Source organism: Theobroma cacao, chromosome 2 (genome assembly GCF_053813885.1).
Source record: "Theobroma cacao isolate CCN51 chromosome 2, ASM5381388v1, whole genome shotgun sequence".
Lineage (NCBI taxonomy): Eukaryota > Viridiplantae > Streptophyta > Magnoliopsida > Malvales > Malvaceae > Theobroma > Theobroma cacao.
The window spans coordinates 50,205,524-50,217,071 of record NC_142640.1 but is presented as its reverse complement, the minus strand read 5'-3'; the positions used below and the strand labels follow the sequence as shown (position 1 = coordinate 50,217,071).

At 34.0% G+C, this 11,548-nt stretch overlaps 1 protein-coding gene across 2 annotated transcripts; it reads left to right on the top strand.

Moving 5' to 3' along the window:
• Nucleotides 1–5,234: 5,234 nt before the first annotated feature.
• On the top strand, nucleotides 5,235–11,119 carry LOC18610458 (transcription factor MYB124-like). 2 transcript variants are annotated; one of them, XM_007046122.3, is made up of 12 exons: nucleotides 5,235–6,141; nucleotides 6,254–6,300; nucleotides 6,419–6,475; nucleotides 6,595–6,667; nucleotides 7,002–7,057; nucleotides 7,184–7,363; nucleotides 7,455–7,639; nucleotides 7,801–7,946; nucleotides 8,113–8,255; nucleotides 8,337–8,545; nucleotides 8,654–8,799; nucleotides 10,324–11,119. In XM_007046122.3, the coding sequence occupies exons 1-12, from the start codon at nucleotides 6,055–6,057 to the stop codon at nucleotides 10,432–10,434; spliced, it is 1,440 nt and encodes a 479-aa protein (XP_007046184.1). In that variant the 5' UTR covers nucleotides 5,235–6,054; the 3' UTR covers nucleotides 10,435–11,119. The 2 variants fall into 2 exon arrangements, with proteins under 2 accessions (XP_007046184.1, XP_017971367.1); XM_018115878.2 differs by having other exon boundaries at nucleotides 7,798–7,946.
• Nucleotides 11,120–11,548: the final 429 nt, after the last annotated feature.

Sequence of the window (11,548 nt, the reverse complement as noted above, 5' to 3'; positions counted from 1 at the left end):
TGTGCTTTGATAATTTAGAAATGGAAATTAAAATCAAATCAAAGACCTAGATAGAGTGCATTGATTAAGCAATACTTAGCTTAATAGGCTAAAGCAAAGGAGGAGAAAGAAAAACATGTTATGATAAGCTCATTGAATATTTAGTACTTAATCATTCTTATATTTCCTTTATGTTGAGAAATGGGAGCTTGCAAAAGGCCCACGTGTTCTTTTTCAATCTTAAGCTGTTTGGGTTGAAAGAAAAATAAAAATGAAAAGGAGAGAAAAGGGCAGGGAGAGTGCATGAGACACATGGCTAACAGCAATTGATGGGGTGAACGCTCTACTTGGCATGATGAGGAGTTTCATCAAAAGAAGATGAAGACCCACCCCCCATCTCATCAAATATCAATCTCTTTGGGAACTTGGGCCTCTCCTCCCAAAGCTCCACTACCACCATCATTCCTTTGTATCTTGTTTAAGATTTTCATCAGGGGATTAGTGGAAAATATCATTACATCTTGAACTATATCCATGGTAATGTTTTAGTATTCCATCCCTCCGCCCTCCTTGCCGTAGAAATAGCACAATGCCATGGTTTTGGAGACAGCTTGCCCTTGTCCTCTCCTTGATCACTTATAGAAATTGTTATTAAATCAAACACGTTAAGAAGACGAATTCAGTTGCTGATAGAATAGAAAACTCGAAATTTATAGTATTAGAAACTTCTATGTTATTCGGTAAAGTCTAATCCAAAGGTTTTGTGTTCTTATAAACTTATTAACAATGCTATAATCATCAAGCCCTGGTTTTTGCTTAGACCAAAACAACAATAATAACAATGAAACAAAGAACAGTAGGTGGCCAACCCTATCATGAATCTCTTCTTTAATTTTCTTTTTATGTTGTTTAATTTTGCATTATTAGAGGAATCCACCATGGTTAGACCAGTCAAATTATTCCTGCAAAGTCCCTTCAAGGGGCTGGCCAGCAATGGCCATAGCATTTGCAAAAAAACATTTTATCAATCAGCCTTCTTCTTTGTTAGGGACCCCTTATTGCCTTTAGCAGCGCCAATATCTTTGACACCCTACTAATAATTCCCCCCTATGGCCGATAGTTTTATTACACTATTACTAATATCAGTACTCATCAAGTTTGATAGCAAAAAATCTCTAGCATGATCTCTGTGGGATTGGAAAAAAAAAAATTCAATTGACTGAAACTTTGGGGTTGGCCTTGGCCCTCTTCCCCCCCCCCCCCTGCCAAATTCCATAAACCATGATCACCATCCCCTCTCCCTTTTGGTAGCTAAATTAACCACATCTGTTTCAAAGAACATAATCAAAATGATATGGCCTACACCTACACAGCAGAAAATTAATCTAGGAGTAGGGCTAAGGGAAAAGAAAATGTCCAATGTTCCAGCTATGTTTGAAGTAATTGTAAAACGAAACAACACGTTTTCTGGGACCCTGGGGGAAGAAAAAATAGCTGCAGGGAGGTCCAAGATCATCTTTATGACAAACCCAAATTGTCAAAGATTAGGATAATGCAGCCAAGAATATTTACAATTACCTTGTCATAGTATAAACAATAGGGTGATAAAGTGAAAGATGTATAGGGATAGGGGTCGAGCCAAGACAAGAGAAGATGACCAAAAGTTTAGTGTTCACTCTCAATCAAAAGCCGAAAACTGACAAAATTAAGGCATAATGGGAGGAGAAAGGAGGGAGGGAGAGTTTTTCCTTTTCTTCCTTTTGAATATAAGGAGGATCTGTAATGCTTTGCGAGACGTTAATTTTTTTCTTTGTTTTTCTGTTTTTAATTTTTTTTTTTTTGAAAGCTTTTAAAAGTTTTATTTAAAAAAAAGATGGTTTTAAGCAATTGAAACTTTTGCATAGGGTTCCACAGGGTCGGTCTTTTCCTGGGTCTTCTTGCTCTTTGATGGCTGCTTGTGGGACAAATACATCACCGACTCTCCTCCATGTCTATTTTTCCTAATATCTCTCCACTTCCCCCTTTTACATATTGCCACGTGTTTTCAGATTCCCTCTCCATATAAAGTTTGTCTTTATACATCTTTATCAAAGGAGTATTTTTTTTTAACTTTTAACTATTCAATTATATAACAATTTCGAATTTAATCTTTCTTTATCGATAAGTCTTCGTAAACGATACGAATGTAATAAATAATTGAATTTTTGAATTTTTCTAAAGATTTTTTTATATATTATATGTGGATTTTTTTTATTTATTTTGTAATGTTATACAAAGAACCAATAATATAGACTTACAGTTTTTGAAATATGAACTTAGATCAATCATTTGAGCAAAAAACCCAATTCCTTTCCATCAATGAAAAGAAATTTAATCTATTAATTTTTTGGCAAAATAAGTTTCAATATTTTTTATATTTGATAAGATGAATGAAAATCACAATCAATTGACAATAATATATCTAAATACCTCAAACTTAATCGATATGAAATTTCTTTTATCATCATTTTAATAAAATTAATTCAAATTAACCCTATTTAACGAAGTATTCGATATTTAGTATTTATCAAAAGACTTTATTATGTATATATATATATATATATATATATATATATATATATATATATATATATATATATATATATATATAATATTTGAAATGTGGTATCTTACACATCATCCTTTGGCTTCAAAATCGTCCATGTATGTAAAGATAAACACAAACTAACATAAGGAGCATCTGTTACTTGAATCAATACCTCCTTTTTGGCGGGAGAAATCGCTGTCAAGAAAGAGACCCATGACATTTGCCATTCGTAGGGTTTTTGTCTTCTCCCACCAATTTTCCATCAACTTTGATTTTTAAAAAAAGTTAGATATGTAATATATGGTTCATTCCCCCACATCCCTTTTTTTAGCCACGTGTCATGATGTTTCTTTGTCCACGTGGCTCCCCACAACAGTTAGGTAAAACCGTTTTTAAGTTTCTAGGGTTTGCATAGGCTTTGGACTGCAACAAGTGGCTTCGGGTTTGGTGGATTACATTGAAGAATAGATGGGTTTTTTATTTTTATTTTTATTTTTTTGTGGGTTTTAATAATAAGAGTGGCCGGCTAAGGTAAGCCCCACATTTATTTTCAAAAGATTTTAACGTTTAAAGGATTGAATATAGTTAGGTTTAGGTCACTTCAATGCGAAAAGCTTTGTCATGCATGTGTGTTGCAAGTGGAAGTCATGTTTTTCCTTGTACAGCATGATTGTCGGTTGCATGGTTGAAACTATGCAATATGTATTATACCATATGATGATAAATATCATAAAATGATATATTATATGTATATATATAGCTTCCTATGAAGAAACATGGCTAACTATTTCATGTGTTTCTTGAATTTTTCAATTTTGTCTTTTTTCACGAATCGTAGGTTTCGTAGAATGTTCTTTTTTTAGATAATTAGTGAAAGTATGTGATTTTGTTATAAAATACGTAACACGTGACGATTTTCTATCAATATTGTGATATTGTGAAATTCATGGTTATTAATTTAAATCATATGTTTAAAATCGATCAGAGACGGAGTCAATGTTTTATTTTCTTTACTATTATAAGTATAAAACTTAATATATATATATATATATAGTATGATTATCTTTATAATTACTATTTAACCACCCCTCATTCAAAATTCTAAATCCGTCACTGAAATGGACTAAATTTTGTATTCTATAAACTTTGTTTCGATTTTTTAATCTCAATTGGATGAATGAAGAGGAAAGAAAAAAAGAACGTTTCTAGATGGATTATAGTAGCAAATTTGCTTCTCTTGGTTTGAAACTTTTTTTGAAGGTGTAATTTTCTTATAAAAATAATGTATTAGCCAAAAAATTTGACTTCTTGTGGGAAAACTTGGACTTTGAAATGCCTAACAACATTTGCCACTCCTTTGAAATTCCATTAAGAGAAAACTAAAAATTATAGTTTAAACATTTTACTAGTAATTACAAATTATTACACCCATTTTTTAAATATTTAATTAAATAATGTGATTTGGGTGACGTAAATGCATTAATACATCAATCAAAAAAGTGGTCAACCTCTTAGCATTAGGGACAAAACTTAGATAGAATTTTTTAAGTCATGTTTTCTTTTAAAAAATGATCAGATGAAAATTAATTTTGAATATCAAAATGGATAGAATTCAACTAGAATAGCAATAATACGTAGAAAGTTAATTACAAATCTTGTCTATATAAAAAATTTGATCGTTACTTTATTAAACGATGAAAATTCTATCGTAATTTTTAAGTAAGGTACCAAAACTTAATCAATTTCTTTTTCAAATATTGTACACTTGATCTATGTAACAAACCATTTCAATTTATCGCGTCTGATTTTCAATTTTAAGTTTTATTTGATCACTTTCAAAAGGAGCCGACGCGAACTTAACATAAAAAACTTTAATTTTAAAAGTCAAACTCTTGATATATAAGTCTAAAATCTTTGAAATTTAGTAGGAGATAGGACATCAACATATAGGCAATAAATGTCACTCATATTTTAAAAAGAAAAGATTAGCAAGTGACAATTGGGGTTGCAAAAAATTTAATCAATTTCGCTCTAAATTACATCTCCATTTATCGATAATTTTTTGCTCGGATATCAAATAACGCAAACGATGATTAGATGTCGAAACTTAAATTTCGAGAGACAAATTTATTTCGTCTCGAAGTATAAGATATTTTTCTCCGATTTACTAGAACTTGAAATGATTAATATGCTTCACATGAGAAACAAACAAAGAAGGAAGTGAGAAAGAAAGCAAGAAAGTTGCAATCAATGATTCCCTCAAAACACACACAAACAAAATACATTTCAAAAATTTTGATCCAAACAAAACAACATTTACATTTTCCACTCCAATTAAATGAAACCAATTAAAACCAAAAAAGTTCACGTGAACTCACGCACCAATGAGAACCAGCCACATCGACTGGCATCGCCAGGGCTTCCCATCCAATCAACCCACGCGTTGCTCTTACGTGAATGTCGCGTCGAGTGGGGATTGTTGTGAAGAAATTTTGAATGTAAAAAATTTAACCCTCCAAAAATATCAAGTGAAAGAGCTGTGAAGAATTGAAGGTTAGGTCACGAAGATCGTCAAGTTATTTAATTGTTAAAAAATAATAAAAAAATTAAAATAATAAAATAATTAAAAATATGGTTGCTTTAGGGGCAGAGTGGGGTTAGTCTCTGAGGGCATTCATTAAGAACACAGCATCATGAAATTCAGCGTTATTTATTTATTGTATTTATTTATTTATTTTGGATTTTCAAACTCTCCTTCATACCCGCGCACTAGAGCAAGAATCCGTTGATTTAAATTAATATTTTATTTATTTTTCCAATTTTTTTTTTAAATTAGGAAATAAAATACAAAATCCTTGTAAGAAAGAGAGTATATTTCAAAAAGTTTCTTTCTTTGAGAGAGAAACCAACCAAGGAATTCATTTCAGACAGAACAGATCATCACTCTCTTCCCATGTTTTCTCTTTTTCCTCTTCAAAGTTTCAATCTTTTTCCCATTTTAGATCTACCCTTTTCGGTTCTACGTACGTACATGTAAATTTGAATCGCAAAGTCCAAGCTTTAGTAGCGTTTTAAAAATGGGGTGGTGAAGGGTGGTGGAGGTTATATGATTCTCTTTTTCTAAGTATAAACAGAAAGAGAAGGAGAAAAAAAAAGGTTAGAATCCGAGGAATGGAGTAGAAGGGGAGGGGGACAAAGCATAGAGTTATCGAGAGGTATATGGATTCCGTTTGAACCCAACAGTGACCTTTGTTGTAAAAGAGAAAGAGAGGGAAGTGGAAGTGTGTTGTTGGTTCCTTTTTTCAGGGTTTTTTTTGGGATTTAAGTTTTTTTTTTTTTTTTAATAAAAGGTAGCCAAAGGGGTTCGCTTTTCAGCATGCCACTTGGGTTTAATAAAAGGGAAGGAGCGTCAAGGAAGGCCAGAGACTGAGTGAAAGACAGAGATAAGAGGAGAAATAAGAGAGTAGTGGAGGAGGGACCAAAAAAAAATGCAGGAAACAAAGAAGAAGAATGGTGGAGCTGGCAATGAAGATTCCAAGAAGAAGGAGCGTCATATAGTGACGTGGACTCAAGAGGTTTATTTTTTATTTTTTAAAATTTCTCTTCTTTGTTTTCCTCTGTTGTATTTATTTGTTTATTCGTTGATTGATTCTTTGTTTTGGGGGGGTTCTTTCTTATTTGATGCAGGAAGATGATATACTTCGTGAACAAATCAGTTTACATGGAACTGAAAAGTGAGCCCTTTGTTCTTCATTCAGTGCTCCTTCTTTTCTTTCATTAAAACCATTTTTTGCTATTGTTTTATGATGAATGGGATTGAAAGGGGTGTGTTTTGGTCTTATTTGAGTGCAGCTGGGCTATCATTGCCTCAAAATTCAAGGATAAAACCACAAGGCAGTGCAGGAGAAGGTTGGTGAAAAACCATGATGATGATGATGATATTGCTTTCAAAGAGTTTGCTTGATGATCTTCCATTTTGATCATTTCTTGATTACTGGTTTTAATCCTAATTTAATGTCTTTCCACAGATGGTACACATACTTGAATTCTGATTTCAAGAAAGGGGGATGGTCACCAGAGGAAGATATGCTCTTATGTGAGGTAATAATAATAAATTTCTGTCCTCTATCTTCGTTCAAGCTAAATGTGGTCACACTCTTTTTTTAACAAAGCTTATCTTCTGGGGAGGAAATGTTACTTTCATTGATCAGTTTGTACCACCTGTCGCATGTTACTGGCACAGTAGGTGTTGAGTTTTCAAAACAGATAAAAAAGGGGTTTATTAGAGGTAGGCCAGACCTTAAACTGATTGACACAGTGGTTTGTCTTTGAAAAGTTGGGCAAACAACAACCACTTGAATTTCCAGTTTGGATAAGTGTTATTCTTGATCATTGAATGTGGATTCTGAGCTGATGCCTTAAGGTGAATCTGCAGGCTCAAAAGGTATTTGGCAATAGATGGACAGAAATAGCAAAGGTGGTTTCAGGCAGGTATATATGTTTTTAACCAAAAAACAAAAATACTTTGTCAAAAAAGTGATCTCTTTCCTAACAATCATTTCACGATTTTCTGTTGTTAGATTATTGATTTTTACTGATATTATGTTATTAATGCAGAACGGATAACGCTGTTAAAAATCGGTTCTCCACACTATGCAAGAAGAGAGCTAAGTATGAAGCCTTGGCAAAAGAGAACACAACTACATGTATAAACGCAAATAACAAAAGAATTTTATTCCAAAATGGGTTCAATACAGAGGGAACAACAGAATGTACTGCTCCTGTTAAGAGAATGAGGTACACCATGGACCTAGAAATGTATATACACAGTGATGATCAAGAATTATTGTCACTTTACAAATTAAAACCTTCCCTTTTTACAATCCAGGAGATCCCACATCTCTGATGTCATGGAAAATTGCGATTTCGGAGATAGAGCACATAAAGTATCTGGAACAATAATCAATCAGCAGCTAAGGCATCCATTTGCTGTTTTGGGTCAAAATCTCCACAATGTTAACAATGTGGTGGTGCAATCTCAAATCAACAATGTTAAGGAGGTCTCTAATGATGGTAAATCTCCTCAAGCAAAAACTTCTTGGCATCGGCACTTGATTCTGTTGCTCTTACTCTTACCAGACCTGCAAAGAGAAATTTTGACAATAGCAAATCACTCCTTTGAAGTTGTTCATAATATAACACTTATATTCTCTTTCTCCTTTATTCATTAGCAGCTCAGAATAATAGAACTCAAGGAACATTTCTCAAAAAGGATGATCCGAAGATAACTGCTTTGATGCAGCAAGCAGAGCTACTCAGCTCACTTGCATTGAAAGTTAACACAGATAATACAGAACAGAGTCTGGAAAATGCTTGGAAGGTGAGAAGTAATTTTGTATTTCCTATATGTTTTCGTGTTGTCAATATCAAATATGATCATCACAGTACCTTCAAAATTAGTACAGTGCTAAGTCTTAAATACCCTGGGGCTAACAGTCCATTTTATGCATTACATGTCCCTAACCTTCATCCTATGTTATATTCAGGTTCTCCAAGACTTTTTGAATCAGAGTAAAGAAAATGACATCTTCAGATATACAATCTCTGATATTGATTTTCAACTTGAAGATTTCAAAGACTTGCTAGAGGATTTAAGGAGCAGTAACGAGGGAAGTCGACCATCTTGGAGGTAACAGAAAAATCAGTTGACTTGCATTCAGATTTAGAAAAATTTCTTACTTAACACTAACTAGTGATTACTATGTTCTAGGCAACCTGATCTGTATGAGGCATCTCCAGCCAGCTCTGAATACAGTACAGGGTCAACGCTGATGCCTCATCTGGCTGGGCAAAAAGGAGAAGAAACTCAAGTTAAGATACATGCACTGCACCAGGATATACTGTCAAGTCATATTGGAGAGCAAAATTGTGGTAGTGAACAGGAGAAAGGTGCTCTTTCCAGTGCAAACACAGATCATGGTAATGAAATTCTATATCTGGTATAAAGGCCTAGGATACCTTGTTTATTGACTATAAAGTGGATAAAAAAAGATAATGTTTCTGATGAAATGTCTTATATTACCACAGTCGAGATAATCCCATCTTGTGATGACCAAACAAACATTGTAGTTGCTTCTACCTCATCAAGTGCAGACTTCAGTTCCCCAGTCCAAGTCACCCCACTTTTCAGATCTCTAGCAGCAGGAATTCCCAGCCCAAAATTTTCGGAAAGTGTAAGTTATCTTGAATTGTTGATTCTACCAACTACAGATCCATTTTATAAGAATTGGAGCTCTAGCAGATAATATAAGTTGCAGTAGCAGGTACTAGTTCTTGTTTTATCTTTCTTAAGACTTTAATTCCATCTGCACTTATACTTGTAGTGGAGTCGTGAGCTTATCAGTGCCTAGCCTACCAAGAACAATACCAGTGTGGATTAATAGTTATGCATCTATTTATACCAGCAGTAGCAGCAGAACTTTCATATACTTCTCAGCCACCGTTAAGAGGTTGTTTGAACCATTGCTAGGACTTTGAACTCGTTAGTCAAATAGTGTTAGGAGCACTGAGTTAACAAACTGGCAAGGCATTAGTAACTTTTGTGGCTAGTGCTGAAAGCATCTGTGGAAATGATAATGGCAAAGCTGTTACTAGATTCTTGTCTGAAATTGAAGTGGCCCAAAATTTTAAACCAGAGTCAAATTGAAGTTCCTGCTATCACAAATTAAAACACTATCAATAAGAAAAAAACAAACAGCCAGGCAAATCAGAGAGTAACATTTCATTTCTAAATACACTATACAGCTATATTTGCAGAAACTGCCATACCAAATACTAAGAAAAAAACTAAATAAACAAAAAAAAATGTAGATTACAGAGTGAAAAGGGAGAAAAAAAGGGTAGATTAGAGAATAACAAGGACTGCAGAGTGCTTTCTGAAAACCAAATTCCATTAAGCATTTTTTCTTGTGCTGTGTCTCTCTATCTCTCTTTTCCCTCGCATATTTATACTATAGGCTTTTCCCATTTCTTCATCAATGGTTTACCACTCATAAATTTTTCTCATTATTTGTAGTTATCCACGTTTTCTGCATTTAAGTGAAGAAACCACCAATTGACCGTGGTGTATGTGCAAGATATTTTAAGTATTAGTAACTAATCACTGAATTAATAGTCAGATGAGTATGTAATTCAACTACATGTCTACACCCCAAAATTTCTGTGAGTTATTGCCTAGGTGTCATCATCTCAAGACAACAGCCCATCTAAGCTCTAAGAAAAATGCTAAGAAACATAGTGAGGCCAACTAGGATTCTGGTTTTTGCCTAAGTGAGCTTTGATCATAGTGCTCCTTGATAGTAAAAAAGAAGTTACTTAACTGAATCATACTTTCCTTCATCGTGCTAGAAAGTATAGTCTGGATGACAAATTTCTAACCAATCCAATAAGGATTTTTTAAACTGGAAATTTTTATTTTGAAAAACATTTTAGAGTTTTATTCATGCTCAAGTTGTAATACTGGTTCAGTCCATGCTGCAATTCCATTTACTCATAAATTTCCTCCGGTCTGTTCCCCTCTTATATATGGTTTTGCTCTAAAAGTGTGAGCATGTGAAACTCAAAATAGAGTTCTGCACTGCTTGTATTGTTTTTTCCTTTTCTTAATCTAATATAGAAATGCTAGCGTACACACCTGCAGGAACATTATCTCGAACTTTCATATGAGACTGACCACTATGTTTTTGTTTCTTTTTCAGGAAAGGAACTTCCTACTTAAGACACTTGGAATGGAGTCCCCTTCTCCTAATCCAGGAAACAATCTTTCACAACCACCACCTTGCAAACGAGTCCTCCTCCATAGTCTATAACAAACCTCTGATCATCTCTTATACTGAAAACAACATTGGTCTATAGTCAATATATCTCATCATTCGTTCCCTTGAGCAACATAGCTCATGTTGAGTTTTCATCCATTTTTTTTCATCCTAGGATTGCAGCCATCTTGGCCTGGAATTTTACAACAAGGCATTTAATGATCTGCATTCCCAGCTACTGGCTTAGAATGTTTTGGTGCATTCTAGCTCAGACACATCCAATAAGATGTCCTGAGCCCCATTAATTTTTCTCTTCTAATTTCCCTTTTTTCCTACTAGAGAGTACTACCTTAATACTCACATTAAAAACAGTGTGTGCTTGTTAGTGTGTGTCATTCTTTTGTTTGTCATCTCATCCGGAGCGGTTTCGGGTATCTCTTCTTCCATCCTTCTGATCCAGTTTTTGTCCTTGATTTGTGATTTTGTACAGAACCTTCTATATAAAATCCTTAGAGTGTAATTATACATTGGCAGCTTGCCTACATATGATAAAAGAAACAGAGGAAGAAAAAAAAGTCATAGTGAAGGAGGATTAACCACTTGATTCGATTCCTATTTGATGTTGTCCGGTGTGCAGAGGGTATAGAATAAGTTTTTTGTGGTTTTCTATCCTGATTTCTAATGTAATGATACTCGATGTGATTTGAGTGAAAATGTGTTTTGGCTTTGGTGTGCATTATTAGCTCTCTCTGACTCTTTTCTTATACAATTTCCCCAATTTGAGCTCATCCATTATGAAATCTAAATAGACAGAAGATGTGACAGTTTGTTACAGATGAAAAACACGATGCAGGTAGCTAGGTAGCAATGGAATCATGAACTTGAATCGTTTTGGATCTTTGGAAAACCCGTACACTGAAAAGAACAGGCAAAAAAAAATTGCAGAGAACACTTGAGATAGCAAGCCAATTTTAATGCAATATTTCCATATCTTCCAGAAATCGGAGCATTATCAAACTGATGTTTTCTCTTTCTTTCGAAGAGGAGAAAACCAAAGGAAACATAAGAAAAACAAGAATGTAAAAAGCAGCATACTTACAGAGAATGTAAGAGAGCATCCATTTGGTCTGGCTAAGCACTGAAATGGAATCACCCCTTTCTTTCCCTT